General features: G+C 30.8%; 1 protein-coding gene across 1 annotated transcript in view; it reads left to right on the forward strand.

Annotated features, from left to right (window-relative positions):
• The first annotated feature begins 241 nt into the window (after positions 1-241).
• LOC122716335 overlaps positions 242-23,208 on the forward strand; it is a 92,252-nt gene continuing 69,285 nt past the window's right edge. Inside the window, exons 1-3 of the mRNA XM_043939323.1 lie at positions 242-457; positions 13,199-13,322; positions 22,949-23,098. Of these exons, the coding sequence (XP_043795258.1) occupies positions 293-457; positions 13,199-13,322; positions 22,949-23,098 (439 nt within the window). The 5' untranslated portion in view covers positions 242-292. The remainder of the gene's footprint in view (positions 458-13,198; positions 13,323-22,948; positions 23,099-23,208) is intronic.

A 23,208-nucleotide genomic window follows, 5' to 3' on the forward strand; every position in this document is an offset into this window, starting at 1 on the left:
AATCTTCTTTTTGCTTCGTATTACGATGAACACACTTTAATATTCGATATTTGATCAAATGACAATTCAATAATATTTATCTTCGATCGAATTGTTTTTTTTTTTTTAATATTTTGCTTTCGATATTCATCTGCTTTCGCGAAATTTTTGCCAATTCAATTTTGTTATCGATCATGTTTTTGTAACGTTCTAAATTTCTGCTTGAATCTCGTAAATTGCGATTTTTAACACAACAGCCTTGTTATTAGGCACTTTGAAGACCTACCAGCGAGCAGCCTGCGACGAGGAGTCGATGACGCTCAAGTGTCCATTAGGTACTACCATCTCCATCGTTCTGGCTCAATATGGAAGAGCGGGACCAAATGGTACCGACAGATGCAATACCTATTCAGAACCATCGATGTATCTCGGGGACAGACAAACGAATCAGACTTGCATCTGGCCGCAATCGCTGCAGGTATGTGTCTAGAAAGCAATTTCTCAATAATTTACATATTCTTTTTCATGATCTTGATGAAAATATTATCTTTAACGAAGGGAAGACAATCTTTTCTTTATAATCTGTTTTAACAGATATGATAAATATATTGATATTGAAGAAAAAAAAAGAAATTTAATAGAATTCCATTTATATGAACTTGGCTGAGAAAAAGAAACTTTACTATTTATTTCGTAATTAATTGCAATTTTTTCAAAATCTTTTTTACATTATTACATCATATCCCTTTTAATTTAAAATGTATTATTATATTACATGAAAATACATTCACTATAAAAAACTTCGATATGAATTTATCTATTATATTTTTTCCATATTCGTGAAACTTCGCAAAGCACTAAGAGTAGAGACGCCGTAAAGAAAAGATTCGGTCTCTCGAAGTTGAAAGAGTTTCTTCGTGAAACTTTTTCCGCCATCTTATATTTATTAGATCCTTGCGAAATCCTGATTTCTAATTCAAGGTAGAAAGACGATTGCATTGACACTCAAGATCTTTTTCCAGAAGAAGGGATCAAAGCGAAAATAATCGTAAATCGAATCCACTTTGACCGGTTAACCATTTCAACCCTCGTAACTTGTACTTAACTCTCGTGGCCTTGCATCCTTGCAAAGATTTTCACCAAAAAGAGATCCTTTCAACCTTGAGATTTCATTTCAGATTTTAGTGACTTTGTATATCCTTTACAACTTATTTCTTCCCTCCTTTCGTTGATCGCTTTCTTCGATATATCGAGGATTTCTTAGATTGATTTCGTGACGAATTATACTTGGCTTAAGCGTTTTTCTTAGGTCTTGATGGTTTTTTAACGGTGGTGTGTTGTTGTGGGCAGGCAAAGAAGTGAATTTGAAGTCGAGGAGAGGAGGATAAAGAAATCGAGGACAGGAAACAAAAAAGTTGAAAAGAGGAGAAAAATCGAGGATTTGTAAATATCTTGACAAACGACAGAATAGGATATTCGTAAAACTGGTATGGGAGTAAAAATCTGTATAATTTTTTTAACAAAATGTATTTTGAAAAATAAACGCGGGAAGCACAATAATCCTAGATTTATTTTCTGCGAAGGATAAAATTTTAATCATTCCATTACTTTGTTTTCAACGAATAATATTTTTAAAAGAGTATCAACTTTATTAAACAATTTATCGTTTTTCTCGAATTTCATTATGCTTAAAATGATCTGTTGCAAAAGTATGAAGAAAATATGGTTGCAGCAGAAGATGAATCTTATTTTCAGGGAAAGTTTGTTACAATAAGTTAATATTGAAGAATGAACATCACGAAAGAATCTCGAGAATTCGACGTATAATTACTTCTTGTTATCTCGTTTTATGTCGTAAGCATTCCATTTTCAACAAGAGTCAACAACGTCTTGATCGCCTTGTTTACGGAAATGCGGAATAACTACTTTTAAAGTTTTTAAGATCATTCTATGACAGGAATACCATTTACCATTTTTAAATTGAATAATACCATTTACATTCATTTTAGATTCCACAACTTATATCTCGTCTTTCGAATAATAAACTATCTTTGCAAAGAATTTACTTGTAAGGATATATATTTATATTCCTCGCACTTCTCAAGATTAACGAAATAAATTTCTGTCGTACGTTACGTGCAAAATGCAAACATTTCGTGTTCGCGGGAAGGTTCGCATTTCAGGCTGCATTTTCTTCCATCTCGAGTAAGTTGGTCGGCAGCAAACTCGACGAAACAGCGGAGTGTCGTTTTCGGGTCAGTTGTCATTATCTTTTCGAACGTGTATTTTAAATGACGGCCATCTCGTTGCACCTCTTTCGTCCAATTTCACTCCGCTCTGTTTCACTCGCGACGAGACTCACGATTCCACGATTTCCCACTGAATTTCCACGGAAAACGAACCTCTAATTTCGACACCTTAATCGACCAATTTTCGTGAATCGAAACAAAATAAGAATCTTTCCAATTGTATAACCTTTATTTAATTATTCGATCAAAGCTAAATATGTTTTTATCTTTTATTTATTTATTTGTACGACTTGAACATATATCGAAATCAACGTAAAAAGTTCTTGATTTTGTTGGAAAGCAGTCGTAAAACGGTGAAAAATCCAACGAAATTTAAAATGGTTGTGTGTATCCATGACAATGTTGTTTTAAACAGGTATGAAAAAGTATATAAACTTATGGAAAACTTCATGATGATATAAATTATAAAATAAAAAGAAATTTCCATGATGCATATGTTGCATCATCAATCTTGAATGTATTAATTTGATATATTATGATATAATAAAATAAAATAAAAGATAAAATTGGAATTAAAGAAGAAATTTTGATACCAGATTATTTCGATTTGTTGGAGCAATCTCTTTTCGCTAGAATAATTTTGGATGGGAATTATAAAATTTTCGCGGTTATCCCATTATAAGGGCGTAATTTGTAGGTTGGTTAGGATAACAGAGATTAGCAAGACGAAACAGAACGCCAGGTTTTGCAGTCGCTTGCAAAATCCTGTTTGTTTCCGTGCAATTAACTGCAACGTGGAACGAATTTCGCGTGAGGGTTTGCGGCTGCATTCGATTTGCGATGTTGATTAGGGTAAATTATGCAGAGTATATTAGTAGCGTGTAATTATCGAAGGTTTGTCGACTTGATAATGATTTGCGTTAGATTTTAGAAAAAACTGCATCGATGTATCGTATATGTCATTCTTTTCGTTATAAGGTTAAAGAAGATAAATCCTTGAAGGAAAAACGAAATAGAAAGTAGAAAATATCTTTGTATATTCTTTTTTATATAATATATATTATATAGAATTAAAAAGTTTGTTAATTCGTATTATATATAATTTTCTTTTCGTCTTATTCACACACATACAATAGATAAGTTATCGATGAAACTACAATGAAAATTCATACTGTGATATTCAATGGTCAGGAAAGTGGAGGATTTCGTATTACACGTTTCCATTGCTCTGGAAACTAGGCATTGTGTGTGATTCTTACTTTAGTGGTGAAGAAACTAAATAAAATTGCTCCTTTTATTTTATCAATAATCTCTTTCTCTTTTGCACTTATCATTAAATATATTCTCCTTTTTTTTTTAAATATTTTCTCAAATTGTTATTTTCTTCATCAGAATATTATTATTTTCACTTAATCACTTTCAATATTATACTAATAAAAAATAATAGATATTATTTCATATATATCAGCTATCATTTTAATTTCTATAATTCTTCTTATGATAATCATCTCATTATTTATCATAAATTTTCAAAGAAGGCTAAATTCAAGGATTCTAAAAAAAACCATTAGCTATTCATCAAAAAAATAACGAATGAAACCATCCTAATTTATCATCATTTAACACCAACCTTAAATCCAAAATTTCCAAGTTATCAAAAATTTATGAATTTCATTTCAAAAGATATCATATAACGATATATCGGGAAAATATCAATTCACATGGTTATGCAGCTTTGCGCTGGAAACACGGAAACAATCTTTTCCTAGGCTTTCACCGCCACCCACTTAGTATAATGTGATCACTCCGAGGAACCACGATCAAGTTCATTTACGTTTTTCAACGTAAGCTTATCGGAAATGGAATATGAAAATGTTACGTAGCATGGTGGTAAGAGGAGGGTGCGGTGCTCGAACGCGTGGCACCGCGCCAAATACGCTCGTTATTCCGATCTTCCTGATAATATTTATTATTGCGGATCCAGGCAACTGCGGAAACATCGTTTAGATTTATCGAACCACCATCAGCGAAACAATTCCGTCGCTTTATTACAAACAAAAATTTCTTTTTCTCTCTTCTCATTGATTAAGAGCGATGATGATTCTCTTTTCTAGAGACGTTGGCGAACGTTAAACGGTGGGTAATATCAAGAAGAGGATTAAGAGTTGCAATTTCGAAGCGTTAAAAATCTTAACGGGATCGCGCAACCTTTAAAAATTAAAACTCTTAACTACACTTCGTGTAACTTTTTAAGATAATGAGATTTTATGGAAAATTATGTGATAACAAAGGGAAGAACTTTTGATTTTTTTTTTTTTTTCTTTGGAGTTAATCTTTGGTATTAACGTTGCATCAAGTGCATAAATTATGCTATTATGCTATTATTGAATTTTATCGAATGATCGTGTTTTGAGAAGGAAAATACTTTATTGAGGTATTTGCATGTTAATTTGAAATTTAGAACAAGATTTCTCCCCTTTGAACCTGTGATCGATTGAATCAAAGAGTTTTCCCAATCACCAACGTCATTACTTCATCGACTTCCGCTAAAACTTTAAATTCCTTAATTAAATCGGAATAATTTTCGACAACCCTTGTCCTTATTCCTATGTTTAATCTTGGTATAACAACCATCGACACGCTATTTCTACCAATTTTTCCAAGTCTCCTCGAGAAGAAGTTTCGCGTTTCCCAGTAAATGAGATTTGGCAAACTTTTAAAATTCTTAAGATAGATTGTGCTTCTTAACAACTTGAATTGTTTGATCAACTATAATCCTTCGTGAAGCGTTCTCACTCTTTAAAATAGAACAACTAATTCTATAATTGGACCAAACAACTTGAACCTTTTTCGAAAGATTAGTATTAATTTATTGAACGCGATTAATAAAATTTGCAACTATTAAATCAGAAGATCAGCGTCGTCATCAATATTCTTCAATGTGATCACTACACGTACATGTTTCTGATCTATAAAATAAAGCAAACGTTAAAAAAAATATTGGAAAGCACTTATCGATGCAAATTGGCTCCTTAACACTGTTTGGAAAATCGATTTAATTGGGATACCGATTGTCGAGGTCTTAAGATTCGACAGCGTGAAGATTAAGCCGTAATGATCGACTTCTTGTTGCCTCTGATTCCCTCGAGAGATCTCTTCGCCTGCCTTTTGAAGCGTCGACTCGTACTACTAGTTTCAAGTTGTGATCTTGTAAAATATTTGTTGGAAAGATGAAAACTCTGATAAATGACTGGCAAAGCGTTTTGTAAATTTAATCTTGAAGTTTAGGAATACTGATGAGTCGAAGTTCCTTTTGAGAAAATACACGTATTAGGTTTCTTGGCATTTTTCATATATGATACGTACGTAAAGTTTTAAAGAATTTTTATAGAAATAAAAAGGAAACGAGATATTGATTATTATAAGATCAATTAATGTTTCTTATTAATCTAATTTATTAATGTAATAAATAATTATTTCCAATTCGATGAAACATACTTATGAAAATTCATATTTAAAATATTATTTCTTATCTCAATTTCAAATATAATTTCCACATTTTGTATTATTCCAAGCATTCCCTTACATCGACCTAACATTTTTCGCGCAGAATTACCCCAGAATTACTCAGAAAATCCGCATCCACGATATTGATCCATTCTTCCGGAAGGCTCCGCGTGAAAATCGCCGATCGTCGGCCACGTTTTGATCCCGTGGCATTAAGGGCAAACGTGTGCAGTAAACGTTACACCTTATCGGGACCTGTCCGTTCGAACTCCATTTCATGCCGAAAAGAAAGCAAAAAAAGAAAAAAAAAAAAAAAAAAAAGAAAAAAGAAATAAAACTTTTACAACCTTTATAACGGTCAGTTATTCGCATTATTCAATCCTGCGTAGATGGAGAAAGAGGAAAAAAAATATAGCTCGATTCTCTCGTGACCATAAAAATGACGAGCGTAAACTATAAAGATGAACGATTGGGTCTATCGCAATTGCAGAATCGTACTTTCGAAAAACAAAAAAAGAATACGTATTCATATTACAGTATTTCATTATTTTTTCCACTTCTTTTTTTCCCTCCCTTTCTTCTCACTTTTCTCCACTTTTCTCCTTTTTAAACGTAGATCTCCATTGCCATATTTCATTTCTCTTTCATTCTTTTTTTTCTTTACCTCTCATTTTCGCATTTTAAGATATAGATCTCCACGAGATACGTTGAATTCACGATGGATTAAAAATTCGAATCGATCGAATGCTGGAAAATTTCGAAGGAAAGATTGAATTCCTCTCCCTTTGGTCTTTCTCCGCCTGGGTGGTGGTTGTTTCGTTTCTTTTCATTTTCGGTTGAAAATATACGGTAGGTTCGCCGCGTGATACAAATGCGATCGTAAACCGCGATGGAGAAAAGGAAGTTCTGGCCGGGTCCCTGATATATGAACGGAATCGAAAATCTTCGACGAACGTGCTTCCCTTTGTTCCTTTATTCGTGCCTTCCCAACGATGGGTTCGTTTGAAAGGGGTTCATTGTGACTTAGCTGCTCTTCGAGAGAAACTCGATAGGATATTTCAATCTGATCGGTTTAATTTCTGCTCGAGTTCTGTACTTTAGCGTGATTTAGTTTTCTTTTTTTCTTTTTTTTCTTTTTTTTTTTTTTTTGTTCTTTTCGATACAAAAGAATAAAATTCTCGATGAATTTTTAAAAAACGAAATACATTTAATCAAAATTTGCAAAATTTATAGAAAAATTCTCTTAATAATGAATAAAAATAATTAACAATTCTTTGTTATTAATATGGAAATCTCATATTGGTATCTCATATTTCATGATAAATAAATTTCTGAATATTTCCATATATCTATATTTAAAATTAATATAAATAAAATTTAATCATATGAGATTATCTTTTTATTCATTGATATAAGGTATAAAGAATACACATTTATAAATTAAATTTTATCAAATATATAATTTAATCCTTATGAAAAAAATTCAATTAAAAACGATATCATTTCAATGATCATACTTAAGCTTTAAACATATCAACTTTGTTATTTTTACACACCAATAATAAAATTGTATCTCTCCGTGTAATTAATTAATTTCTCTTCGCATATTAATACATCGTTTATAGAGAACAAATCACAGGAAAATTTTCAATATACTTCTCGAAGAGATGCAATAATCTGTCTCATCCAACAAAAGTGATCTCATTACACGATAACGAGGAGGTACACGCGGCATAGCATAATGAAACTTGTGTAGTAATTTCCAGCGATAATGCATAGGCTATTCATCGTGTGAAAAGACCAAGTACGTCGTCAATATCCCTAACGAATCGCTGTCGAAGGACATCCTATGGATTCCACGAATTGCTGACCAAGTTTGTGCAAAACTTGTTTATCATAGTGTTCTCCACCCTTGTCGAAATTGCAGACTAAAGGAAGTGAAACTTTCACAGTACCTTGTCATCTCTATTCTTTTTAATAGAATATATTTTTAATAAAATGAATTCGTGCCAAGTATCCAAATATTATATTTCCATGGTATTTGTATTTCTTAATTTCAAACAATTTTTTAAATTCTATATCTTTGCTGATTGAAAATATATATAAAGTAGAAAAATCAAATTTTTATTTTATTAATTCTGGAGTGAAGAAATTAATGGAAATAAAAATTGAGAAATGGAAAATATATATCAATTTGTATTCGACTCTCTTATATGACAATGGGACATCAGCATGTTAAATGATTCGTTGAGACTATGGTAATAGGTAAATGGTCGAAATCCGGTTGAGTTATGCAAAGCGGATTATATAAAATTAATTGGTCCGGACAGTCACCCAATTTAGTTGTTCCAATCTACACGATTTACGGAAATTATTAGCGGCTGATGTATTTCATCTTTATCCACCATCACGTTTCAAGTATTAGTAAAATATCTGTTAACGTTCCTGTAGAGAGAATAATTTTCGTTAATCGAACATCATGAACGAGAAACTTTTATTGACGAAACAATTCTCAATAATACAACTATCAAATATTTTATCAATTATTTGCATTTCACTCTTCACTTAACATTGGTCACGCTTTAATCATTAAACGTGCCGAGTTCAATTTTGATTTTCGAATAAAAATCTTCGAAACAGCTCTTCAATATATCAAAATTCATATTTGTCGAAGAATTTCATATTAATCGTATATTGATGTACGATACATTTAGTGCGAAAGAATTATTTCTGTCCTTGTTCTAAGAGAAAAAAAAAAAAATAAAGATTAATAAATTTGATAATATTCCCATTTCATAATTCCAATTATACCCAAAGTATATTCATTACTTTTTTATATAAAGAAACTAATCCACTAAATATTATATAGAAAATTAAAAATAACTTTACTCAATATCTCAATTTTGTAAACATCAAATTGCATACAATTTTATCGAAACTTTCCGAGATCTATCATTTTGATAAATTTTATAATTTCATAATTTCAATTACAAATAATTGCATTTCATACTCACATATACGTACATACACTCTCAAAAACGCCAAATAATCCATTCAAACTTCCGCTCAACTTCCGCTACCACGGAAACTCGCCCCAAAATCGGTGTAATATCCAGTAGATTAAAAACGGAAATTCGACATCACCAGCCGGAACGATTTTCGTCAGATAGCAGAGGCTCTCGTTGGTTCCGTTGATATCCTGTTTCCGGGACGAATGGAGGAACGAGCGTATCGTTAATCGAGGAATTAATGGACCAGCGGGTGAGCGTTGGAGCGTGTAAGATCGGGTTGGCTGTGTGACGAAAGAGGGGGTTGGTTTCTGGTTAGGAAACGGGCCGAATACGTGATCATCGATGCACACCTCTGGAAATCGATTTCTCCCGCGAGACGTTCTCTCATTTGTACATGAAACACGTAGAAACAAATCGAGAGTTGAAGACTCGATAATTAAATGCGTGCCGGCGAAATCAGAGATGGGCAAAATTTTAATAATTGAAGTTCTTTCAATAATTTATTATTTAAAGCATCGAATAATCATAAAAAGTGTAGTAGTCAAATGGCTGAGATTATACGAAGAATGGATCAATTAGTTACGAATAAATAAGGAAAGTGATTATTAAGTAAATTAGAAATTAAATTTCATTCATATTGTTAAATTAAATATATATTTTTTTTCCTGAAAGCAAAACCTCTTAAATATTTTTAAAACAAAATTTTCAATAAATCGGAATTTTTAAGATTTTTAAGATTTTTGAAATTCCAGGTAACATACAAAATTGTAATGAAACAACGAGAATATTCGATATTCTATATAGAAAATATTTATATCCAATTTTTTTAATTAATTTTTTGTTTTAGTTTGTCAAATGCATAAATTAATTTCTAAAATAGAAATAAAATAAAATCAATAACGAGAAAACCTTTAAATAGTCTTTAAAATCCTATATATTCATTTTAGAGAGATGCATCTTTGGTATTTAAATATTATAAATCACAGAACAAACGTTATTTATTTAAAAAAAATTGCACAAGAAAAAAGACTCGAATTGTTAGAATATCATCTTAACCATCGTTCCTGGGTCACGTTTCAGTTATTAAAAAGCTAATTGTGTTTGACAGTAATTTCATAAAGTTCCGTATAAAATCTTGCATATGAAATATGATAATTGTGGATTTTTTCTCAAAGAAAAAAAAAGGATGGAAAAGATAATATCATTAACAAAATTCTTTTTATAACAATTCAGCATTCATTTTTCTTTTCTAAAATTAGAATTAATTTTAAAAACATTAAAATTAATTATTATAACGAAAATTCACCTGAAATTTGAATTTCACCAAAAAATTTCTGACGCAAAATTAAGTGGCAATCTTAATATAACTAGAGCAGTGGAATTGAGGCCACGGTTAACCTCGCAATTTTTCGCCCTTCCATACCTCCCTGTTTTTTTATTTTTACCCCGGCAATTGCAATAACCGCCAAAGAGAGACGCAACATTAATTTCGGCTAGACTTCAAAGCGGTTCTGAGACTGTATTGTACCAGGCCGTGGTTCGCGATGCAACTCGACTGCTCTCCTCTTTTCACCTTTGTCGACCCCTATTCCCTTTCCACCCTTGTCCAATTCTCACCCCATTCGCTCTCTTCTTCGAATGACACGATGCATCTCGACAAAGGGGAACTAACGACGGAATAAAGAAGGAAAGGGGAACGCGTCTTCGATGACATCGTCCATCCTCGATTTTCCATCCTCCATTTTTCGTTTGGCAATAGCTTTGAATATGAAGCCTTGGAATATGATGCTCGAGATCGATTAATAAATCATGCGTATAGAAAAATACTAATAAAATATCAGAATCGAAAATAATCGAAAAGAATCGAATAAAACAATGAAAAAATAATTGAGAACCAAATCCAAATTTTTGAAGAAAATTTTATTCATAGAAATTTTGAAAATTATATTGAAAATTATATTGTAATTTAATACTTTAAATATCTGATTTAATATTTAACAGATAAAGTGATATTCTGTTTAACATTGCAGTTCGTATATTCGATATATTCAAACATGTAATAAGATATTTCCAGAACAATATACATATATATATATTGCAGGAAATATTTGAAATCGATAGGATTAATTACGAAAAAGAATTGGACCATATTCAAAGCTTACTGAAAAAAAAGAAGTCACATTAATTTAAAACCAACACGATTGAACTCTTTCTGTAGTCTTTGCTTCGTATCGATACTCCCTGTTATCTCTATTATCAAAAATATCGACGAATGGTATATACATATGACTGTTCCAATTTTTTCCAATTTTCTTTTCCAAGATTTATTTATTGGATATATATAAATAAGAAATATTATACAAATGAAAATTATTTAAAGCTTTATCAATAATCTGAAAGAGAATAATACCTTAATGTAGAAAGGAGAAAAAAGTAGGTCGTGAAGATCATAAGAATTTCAAACATCATTGAGCTTTCCTCGCATCTTAAATGCTGCACATTCAAATGTTATATATCCAAGGAATAGATAAGGATTTGAAACGAAATCCCGTTTTAAAAATATATTTATTCTTATTTCCAAACTGATATGCATAAGAAATCTGTTTATCGTCTTCTTTTGATATATTTTCATATTCGATGAATTTTCAATAATACTTTTTATCAAAACTAAGCTATATTTCATTATATGCAAGATGAAGCATTCTTGTGAATAGATAGAAGTATTCTCAAAAAGATATCAATATAAAGGGTTTAATATAATATAAGAAAATATTCTTTGATGTAAGAATCGTTCAAATGGATTCCATTACAATTATATCATTTAAATTCTTCAATCACTGAGAAAATATACCCTTACAATATATCCTTTCTAAATTTCTATTCAATATTTCTTCAATTGTTTGTTCCATGCAAAAATAAATATATCATTAGATTCATTTTTTCATAAAGACACTTTATTACAAGATTCATTATCTTGAACAAAATGATGCCCAAAATCTTATCTGATCAATGATTACTATTCATAATCATCAGAATCATAAAGAAAATATGTATTCAATGTAATAGTTCAGTTCACCAATTGATTCTTATATAGCTCGTGCATTTTAAACCATTCTAATATTCAAAAAAAACGGATATTGATAATTCAAGCACGATATTATAAAATTACAAGCATAATTAACACCAGAAATCATCACATTGAATATTTTCACTCTATCGTCGATTTATCACACGCATATCCCAACCGGAAAATTAACTCGAATTACGGTATAATTAATCGAAGGAAATTGCAATTATATATTACGGATGATGCACGATTTCAATAAAGTACCTAGTCATTTATGTAAACGAGCATAGATCCCGATGATTTCTGATCCAAACGTTTATTCGTCGCGCCCTTTGCGCACGATGAAACAAATTTATCATTACGAACACGAGATTAAAACATATTGCCGTTAATATCGAACAAGTAAATTTGTCGTTGCGTTTAAACACGGCTTTATGAAGGACGTGTTCACGATATTCGATGGCACGTCGCGAAATATGCAATCACACACCGATAAATTACGTGTTTTGATAATGTGACATCGTTGGTTCTAAAAATGATGTGTCGATATAATTTGCGATAATACATCGCATCAAAGGATCGTATAATTGTAAAAGTGAAACGATTCTAGAAAAATAGAAAAGTAATGAGGGATGAAAATATATTAAAATATTACCAGGAAATCGATATTTTTGACGGTGAAATTTTATCATTTCTTCGATTAATCTTGTTTTATCGTATTTTTGTTTATTCATCTTATCTATATGTAAACTTTCATATAATTTATGAACAGATAAAGATCAAAGTGACTTTAAAATCAATAGAAAATGTAGAATAATTTGGAGTAAATTAGAATTAGAATTCCTATTAAAATATTGCTTGAAACATTGAAGAGATTTTCGAAGAGATTCAGGTTATAACGAGTACTCTCAGTTACTATTCACAATACAGCAGATTATTTTTGATTAATTGCTTTAAAATCCATCGATGTATCTTGTCACTGAGATTCAAATCTTGAGATAATTGATGAGAAGATGTATATATATCTGAAAGTATAAATTTTAGCAAGAGATAATCGATTAAATATTGACGAAAATATCGCTTATATTTTAAATAATCAATATAACAAATAAGCTTTCAAGGAAGCACTCAGATTAAAAAAAAATGTAAAAAATAAAACCATGTCACTTCCTTAATATACCTCAATTATATTTATTGAATCGAGGAAGCTTCGAATCATTTTGTCAATCCAAAATTCCCTCGTTTTTCCTATAAATTAATACATTTTTGATCAAGTATCAAGAATTACTTTTTCACAGATTATTTTTCTTAGATTAAGCTCGAATCGAATCTTATCGTAAAGTGAGCGGGTCGTCTGAATGACGCGTTAGTACTCACTGTTGCAGACGGTGGTGGAAGTATGTCACAAGAAGAGGCAGTGCAAGTTCAACACCAGTCCGAAAACCTTTCAGGGCGATCCGTGTCCTGGATTGCCGAAATACATCGAGGTCGCCTATCAATGCCGTCCTTGTAAGTAATCTTTTTTCTCTTCTTACTTTTTTTATAAATTTAGATTACTTTTTCCTTCCTTATCTTTCTCCAATACTTTTACTTCTATGATACTTTATTTATTTTCATTCGTTTTACATCTTTCTTGATCCAAATTGTATGATATATTATATATTGTAACGTCGTGACAATAGATGTAACGACATCTTCAAAGCTTTCACGATTTAAGATATATGATCGATACACTTATATCCGTGCATGCGCTATTTATTTCAATAAGGAAGAAAGTGCACTCAACGCTCGCTCGATGCATTGAAATGATACACACTTCGCTTACAAAAAGATTCAATTTGCGAAGAAACTCACATCGTTGTGGTGAAAGCGTGAGAATGAATTTAACCACGTAAGAAGAAAGAATTGATTTTGTTCTCGATAGTTAATTTAATTTCGACAATCAATATTCTATTGTATCGTATAATTTATATAAAAATTTCAAACGTAGAAATTCTATTATAAATTGTCTCTTGAAAAATTATTCTTAAGCAAAAAGTAAACAATAATAAAAAATATATTATAAAAATAATAAAAATTTTATCGACACATATTCGTGATCTTTCAATGTGTGAAATTCAGAATACGTCTTTATTTATCTTTAATTCGCACAACTCATCGGTCGAGGTGCTCTCACGCTGCACAAAGAATCTCGAAAAAGCTTGAACCGATGACGAACATAGCGAAAAAGTATTACTGTAAGAATGGTCAAGAGCATTCGCGCGAACGTAACTGAAGACCCGTTTTCAGGAAGAGGTCGTTTCTCCTCGTAGCACTTATCGATACCGTTTTTACGGCCACGTCGAACATTAGCCCAGTTGAACGTGAAAAGCACGGATATCGATGTAGCTTCGGAAGATTCTTTGCCCGTATTACGAGAAAATGCTGGAAAATGGAGAAAAATTCTGGCCGGTCGTTCCGTTGATGAACGTCCTCGTTTTCGATCGTGGTTTGTCTTGGGTACTCGTGAACGTAATAGAATGTTAAACTTCTTCCATTTTTTGTCTCAGGTACGGTGAAAAGTATTACATCTTACACGAGTTCAATAAGAATTAATTAGTTAGCGAAACCAATTAGATTCTTTTGTCTTTTTTGCATTATGGATTGTGGAAAAGCGATTTCTTTCGTGATCTGCGATAAAATGGCGAAACAATTATAACGAGCAAGAGAATAACGCGAAGAGGATAATTCGTCGTAGAAATTTAATGCAAGTTGCGGTTTCATTCAAGATTTGAGTAAATGCTGCATAAATACAATACGTATTCCTTCGACTTTGAATCATACTATCTACAACTTGCTAAAAGTTATCTCGTCTTGATTAAGTTACGCATAACTTTGATGCAATTCAAATATTACAACGTTCCATTAAACATTTGGTTAAACGTTTCTCGTTTTACGTATAATAACGACAAGTTTCGTGTTTTAATATACATATTTCGCTATTTGAGATGGAATATTGTAATATTAATGTTTCATGAAATATGAGCAGTTATATGAAAGTTAAACGTGAAATAAAGGATATAGAATACGCGATGTATTATGAATTATGACACAGGATATGGAGAACTTTCTTCTATCCTTTTCATGTTTTGTTAAAATACATGGAATTTCTTTTCAAAATATTATATTTTTATAATAAATTTGTTAAAAATATAGTGGAGTGATTAAATTTAACTTATTAGATTGGTATTTTTGATAAATACCAATTTCGATTCGTTGTGAAATATAATGTAAATGAAATATTCCATGATGTTTGGAATTTCTTCTCAAGGTATGTTGCTAAGGAATTTGTAACAAATTTACATGTATTATAATTGATCTCAGTAAATATAGGAATTTTGAATACACGTTATTAGAGATTTTAGAATTTCGCGCGGTATGTAGCTTTATTGAATTTCGCCTTTCACCATTGAATAACTTGAATCGGCAACTTTATTAAATTGTATGGAATTTTGAAATACTAACCGATCGGCATTACTTGCATTCACCAATATCTCGCATATCACTTTTTTTTAATATAATCTTTTATTTCATTTTCCACAATTTATATTACGGAAAGATTAAAAGATCAATATCAAAACTGGAAGAAAACGAAAAAAACATTCAATTTAACTTCTCTATCTCATAATTTCATCCTCTTCCTTCTTAATTCAAAATACAATTATATTCCACAATTTCACTCTCTCATCAAATCTTTTTATTTCATCAAAATACAATCAACTTTTGCATTCCACAATTCCATTGTCCAATCATGTTTTTTCTTTCCTAATTTTTTCACCAAAAATTCCTCTTCGTTCTCATTTGATTCATTTTAATCAAAACTCTAGTAATCAACGAGCAAAAAACTCCTTCCATCCGGATATCGTTAATACCGTTAAACAACAAGATGAGCATATCAAACGACATTCGTAGAAACACGTAACAGAAAAAGAATTAATGCATCCTCCGACAAAAATTACTTGAAACTTGTTACTGCAACAGGTTGTCGCCGGCGTATTGTGGATGCACGGATCCGTATGCCCTCGTTTCTACGCCGTTAATATACACATACTTTACAGAACTGGTGTAATAAACATGCCTTCCCTTCAGTTTTACGTTCTCGCCACGTGGAACCGCGATATTTCATTTACTTAAGATCCTGAACACACGGACGACGTTCCAGTCGATACATGGCCATTTATTAACGGGTGCGCTGTTAAAGCGTGGCAGTTTTCCAATTTCGTGAAGTTCTAGACGTTGCACCACAGCTATGGCCTGTGTATGTATAAATTGTTAAAGATCGTGAAATCAATTTCGACTTTTTAATAATGGATTGTGAAAGAATTGGAAAGCTTTGAATTTTTCAATTTCCATCTCAATGGCCAGTTTATCATGTGTATAATACGTCTTATGGTTAACGATATAACGTACGTCGATCATGGCAAGCGTCGATTGTAACGCTGTGACTTGGACAGACGCGTATTACACCGTACTATTCGCATCACAGAAACGGTGTAGTAAGCGATATCGCGTCATATATGCGGCCATGAAGGCGACATTCAGTGGACAAACGGTTGAACCAAACAGACCTCGATCGATCGTCGTAGACGTGGCAAGTGCCACTTGAATCGTGATGTTCGATCAATAGGATTCGGAGAAATTCGAAAGGAGGACACGAATTAAGACGTTCACGAATTTTCCTCAAATGGAATTCCAATTTGCAGGAGAAAATTTATACAGGAATGAAATAATTTTGATTAATTTCTTAAACCTCGTTTCTCAGTAAAATAATAATTAATATTTGAACGTTTTTAAGGTATTAAATTATATTTCAGTAAAAAATTAATTAACTTCTTTAGGAAATCTATGCTATGCTTGCAAATAATAGATCCAACAAATTCTTTTTGTTCATATTTAATGATTTCGTTAAAGCTCTGAGCTAAATAGGTTATGTGTATCTCCTATGGCTAGATATTTAACTTACGTTGATGACATCCAAGTACAAAAATAATTAAATCATTTCAAAGGAGGTTCAACTATGTTGCTTGATTTAATCAAATAGGGAAGTAAGAAGATACCCTTGTTTATTAAACTGTTCGATGGAAGACTTTATTATTAAAAGTCAAACATGTATTTGTCAAACAATCTTGACAACTTCTGGAACTCTTCGGAGTATATTACTCTACGCGATTATTCGTAGACAAAAAATTCTAAAATTTGAATTGTAAAGTTAAAATTTAAAAAAGAAAATATGAAAAATATGAACATGTAATAAATATCTGCAATTTAATGAATACATAATCCAATTTAATGAATAAATAATCCAATAGTACAAATCAATAATTCATTCGTCTATAATACCAACACCATACGTTGAAGAAACAGCTATAATTAATATCGAAAGTTAAATAAAAGATCATTATCATATAAAAGATACACAAAATAAAAGAAAAAGAAATAAATAATTACAACTCAATAATTACAACGATTGAGCATAATTTTCTTTCAAATAGATCAAGATTTATCTAAAAAAGTTAGTAAAAGTTTCTAGATTCGAATGAATTAATGATACGCAATTGAAACACGATCTAAAATTACACGTTATATTGTGAACGTGCAAATTGTATCAGTTAAATTAATTTTGTTGCACTCTGCATTGTCGTTTAATTAAATAAATGACAACGAACAGAAGTGTTTCGCTCGCTTGTGATTGTATCTGTCACGGACCGAATTATTATTTAAGTTTAATTACCTGAGAATCGGATTATTCATTCTTCGTTGAGGGAAAAATCTATAATACTTGTATTTAATGCGTTTATGGCACACATCTGATTCAAAATTGGATTTATAGTTGATAATTTTAATGTATACGTGGACTTATGCTTCAGATTTCTCTAGATCTTTTTTAACTGAGCTGAGCCACATCTGCTTATCCTCCATTTTTCTCTATTTTATTAAAATCTTATTTTAAAAATCCACCATGTAGGTCACATGAAATTGTAATTCTACGAAGATTAAAACTTACGATGAAGAAAGAAAGAGATTCAAAATAAGCGTAGAAACTCGTGTTATATTTAATGCAACAATGAGAAAACTTGGATAGAAGTTTGTGACCAAGTAAAAAAATTTTGTTGCTAAACGAGAAACGATTGTTTAAGAATGATCGATTTAATTGGTAACATAACAAATTGCACTTTGTTTGCAATGTTAAAGAGAATCTTTATTGTTATCTAATTTTTTAAAATTTATTTCCGTCTATCAGATGTATGTCGACCTGAAAGAAAAATAATGAATTGTTACAAAAATAAAATTCATAAAAATATTTCATTCAAATGAAAGTTGCTACATTAAAAAATAATTAGTAAGTTCAATTATTACTCTTGTTATTACTTTACTTTAATTGTCACTCTATATACTCTTTTAACAATATAGAAATCTTCATTCTCCCATATTTGACATCAATTTATTTGAAAATATATTTTATTCTTTTTTCTTTTTTTTCTTTTTTCTAATAAAATTACTTGAAATCAACACATTGGTACAGTAACAATACATTCTGTTCACGTTACTAACAACCATGAAATCATTATTGATTTCACTGAATCACTTGTTCTGATTTCGATTGACATTCAGCATCTATTCTACACGTACATCGTGTTTATACTCTCTTTTCCTTCCTTCTCTCTCAATCTTTCTCTCTCTTTTTTTTTTTTTGTATATGATCATCTTTTTTTTCTCGCAGGGCAACAAGTTATACGGAAAAATCCATTGGCAATATGAAATTATTACACATTCCTGACTGGAATGATTGAAACATTCCAATTTCTTCGCAAATATCGTGTAACACGATCCTGGAAAACTGCTGAGATTGTCAATCAATTAAGACTGAAGTTATTAATTTTCAATTTACAATATTGAAACGATATTTATTTCACGAGTAAAAAAATTCTATATTTTTTTCAAAAGATCATTTCATTTTTTTAACAGTGGCATCAAAGAAAAATGTATGAACTTAGGATGATTTATTCTACTTGTATACAGTTTCATCATTTTCTAATAAATTTATGTAGTTTATTTTCTTTGTTAGATTAAAGTTGTAAATTAATTTTAAAATTAAACCAATTTATTTTTCGAGAATATAAATCGAATAAGACGTGAAATGAAACATTAAGATAGAAAATTTAGATCTCAATTGAATTATTTGTTTATTATTTTTGTTCCAATTAAATTAAACAAGCAATGATAATAATTCTTATTATATTTCCGTTTTATTCGTCGAATAAAATTCTCGCAAAATATCAAAAATCAAATTCATTACGGCGCGCATTATACCGATCACGAACACACAGATCTCAAGCTGAGATTCATCAATCACAGGACAAAGCGACGACGTTTAAACGGCGGTGGAACGTCGTCGACTCGACCGCAAAGAAAAACGAATTAGTCAAATGAAGCACGTTTGGCTAATGACGCCAAGTGCAATAAGTAGCACGTGTGTAGTCGCATAGATTTGCGGCTGACACGTGAGGCGTCGCCTGCTTTTGGCACGCAATGTGACACGTGTAACGTATATTTGTCTTGTTGATTCATCGCATTCGAATTACCGTTTTATTCTCTATCTTCTTACGATTACTTTTCCGCCAATTTGTCAGCAACTTTGTTTCTGCTCAATTAACACGAGCTTGAATTACGATTACATACGTTGTTGAAAATTTACAATTAATTCTTATACGCATCTATATATGTATCTACTTTCGTATTAATTTGTTTTCAATGTTTGTTTGTCTTATTAAAATCATTCTTAATCTTTTTAATTTTTAATTTTCCGAATCATTCACACACGAATCATTGTCTTAATCTAAAAAATTTCGTTCAATGTTATTGAAGATATAATAAGTATCTATCTATGTACTATATATACTATAAGTATCTCAAGATTTACCCCTTTAAATAGAGATTGATCCTGTTCCATCTGGTCTCTATTAGCGACGTCATTGGATATCTGGAAGGTAGTCACAGCTATAGACATAACAGAACACACGCGAAAATTCGAGATGCCATCGAAAGTGGGTCGATCGAAGAGCTAGGTTGTTGAAAAAGCTTTATGCTGGGTCTATTGTCGTCTCGAGTGCTCGGTGCTGAAAGAATTGCCTCTTATATCCACATTTTTGCGTCTTTTTTTGCGTTTTTTTTTTAACCAATTAAAGCTTCAGACTGGACGTTTCGAAAAATTGTACAATGAACGAGTTTTCTTCCTGCTTTTCTATAAAATTTCATAAATCATTGTGTACCTTCCATCTTTGATGAATCTCGTTATTTGCTCGATCAATTGCTTCGATCATTCGAACGGCTGTAAAAAATTTTAAATATTTAAAATTTGTATGCAATTATATTTTATGACTCTTACGTTTAATTTTGAAGATTATCTTCTAGTTTTCCAACAATAAGTTCTGTTTCATGGCGTCTTCGCTTCCTAATCATACCAATCCTGCTTTAGTTATCGTAGTAAGTTCGTGTTATTAATTAGATACCATAGCTTCATAATAACCACGCTCGATTCGGTAATAATTATGCGAGTTTCGAGCATAAATCTGAATATGATGGTAACGTTGCATCAAAATTATTTATTTTATTAAAAATTTGTTTATAGAAAGTTTATATTTATAATGTTAAAATGTTATTCTGATTAGATTTATTTTCGAATATCTCTTGTAACGAAAATTTCGTCAAATTTATGAGTGGCAACATAGACTCGAAATTGGAAAGTCATTTTGTAACTCGCAAATTTACGGATATTACTTTCGAAATACCTGGCAAAGGAAGTCCCTAGAGAAATAGGATTATTATTAGGGACATACCAGGCTAAGTTCATCCGCACATAAGAGAAGAGTCAGCAGAGTCACTAAAATATTATTGCATTATAAGTATCACTTGTAGCATAAGTAGCACTTATCTCAAGAACTCATTATCAGATTATTTAGCAGCTGGAGTGTTGCTACTATCTGTAGATATACGTATAAAATTCATAACAAAGCTATGTTGTCATATCATGTGAATTACAATTTACTAATTGATAAAGCTTTTCGATTAAATACTACATATAGGATGTATATCAAACAGTTGACATATATAATGGATAATTCTGCAAAATTCTTGAATTGAATACCAAAGATAATCATTTTATTTATGATTCAATTACATCCTTTATCGAAATCCATATCGTACAACTGCAATTTATCTTCTTCAATGCTCGTTGCTCGACTTTCTTATAATAGTTTGTATAATACCAATCGTCACGATTTATTGGAATAAAACAGGAATACGACGACAATTATAAAAAAAATCATGTTTGACAAGTCAGAATGATGCAACTTATCCGATTTTCGTATTATAATTTAACTCCAACGAATTTGATTATTTCCGTCGTAATTAATATTCGACGTATTTAATTGGACAATTCGTACAATGGCTTCTACGAAACTTCTCCGTATAATTGCAATCGCATAGCATCTTCGTAATTGATACCTTAGAATGCCAATTATTCAGACATTAATCATCCGTAAATTGATTCGCCTATGAGAATATCATGTATTCTCGTCGACAGAAATTCTTGACTTTGAGACGTGGAAACAGTTGCGTGCTTATATTCAAGATCGTTAGATTTCTATACTCGAGAGTTTGGTGGATATAATCAATAGTGGAAATATTATTACCAGATTAAACTGATTCCTAACTTGCTAGGTAATCTATCGCAATTCTGAGATGCAGATTGGCACATCGAATATAAAATTCATTAATCAATGATATTCGAAGGAATCAGGATGTTTCGTATTCTCTAATTTTAATCAAAATATTTAAGAATAATTTTGATATTAACTTTAATTTTATATTTAATAATAATTGAGATTTTAATTTTGTATTTAATGTATACGAAATAGAGGTAGACATTGTTTGCAGACAGTCTGTCACACATTGTTCATGAATATTATATGTGAGCTATTATATATACATTGTGTCACGTGCTGTAATATATTATATGCCCATATCTTACAGTACTCTGTTAATTGTCTCCAGGTATCTAGAAACCTTGTTCATGTACGTGAAACTGATATAATTGAAGAACAATATATTTTGTCGCTCTGTCGAATTTATTAATCCTTAAAAGAAAAAATTTCCAGATAATGATAATTTAAAAAATATATTTTTATAACAAAGATATGGCATGTTTTTCTAAAGAGATATAATTCAAATTTCTAGAGCATTTAAAGTATTTCATTTTACTTTATGCTCTTTTGAAAACTCATTAAAATTTAATCTAATACATTATTCTATGCAAACAATAATAATAATGACAAATAATCCTATATAATTCTCTGGAATTTAAGATAATGCATCTTTGCACCTTGCACAAAAATAAAATCTCAAGAATGTAGCATCCACTGTTCCAATGAGGGTAAAGTTATTGCGCGATCATAAAAACGTGACACCGTAAAGAACACTTGATCTGATTAGCTTTGAAATTCGCAATTAGCGAATCATAACGAGACTGTGCAGATTTTTATCCAGAATTTTTATCCAGGAATTCCAGAATTCTTGGGAAAAATATTTGCATAGATATATGAATACATTCGGATACAAAATATTACAAATAAACCAGTTCGAATAGCAATAAGAGAATATGAATACAGGCAAAGTTTTTGACGGTTTTTCAATAAACGTTGACAACACGGTTTATAACTAAAAGAGAGAAACATCATTTCTGTAAAATGTTTTCGAAAAATATCGATAAAAATGTATCATATTCTTTTACAAAAATAAAATGTATCGGGAAATAGTACAAACACTTTCCAATAAAACGATATTAATATCTGCTGTTATTTAAAAAAAAAGAAAGAGAGAAAGAAAAAATATTAGAATTTCGTAAACTGAAATTTGAGAAAAGTTTAAAAAAAAAAATTAAAGTTTTGTTATTGTATATTTCTATATTCATATTTCTTGAAAACTGTCTCTCGTAAACTTGTCAAAGTCCACAGGTTCAAATGTAATTACGTTCTATGTTGCAATAAAAAATAAAAGTTGGACGATGAATTTATTAAAAACTTCCTTTCATATTTCAGATGAGTTCAGAAGTAAAGTTGCCTGTGAGAATGATGTCATCAATCTTGTCTGCCATCCAGGACAGAGGGTTGCCATTTTCAGTGCATCGTTCGGTAGAACGGAGTACGAATCCCTTCAATGTCCACAACCCCACGACGTAAAGGAGGAAAGTGAGTAGAAAATTGTAAAATCTTAAAATTTCACTCCTTAATATCACAATTACGCATTTCGTCTAAAGATTATTGGATTAAAATTAATCTTGATTTCACGCCACTTGTAA

This window comes from Apis laboriosa, unplaced genomic scaffold, assembly GCF_014066325.1.
Source record: "Apis laboriosa isolate Shangri-la unplaced genomic scaffold, ASM1406632v1 scaffold453_cov159, whole genome shotgun sequence".
In the NCBI taxonomy this organism is placed as follows: Eukaryota; Metazoa; Arthropoda; class Insecta; order Hymenoptera; family Apidae; genus Apis; species Apis laboriosa.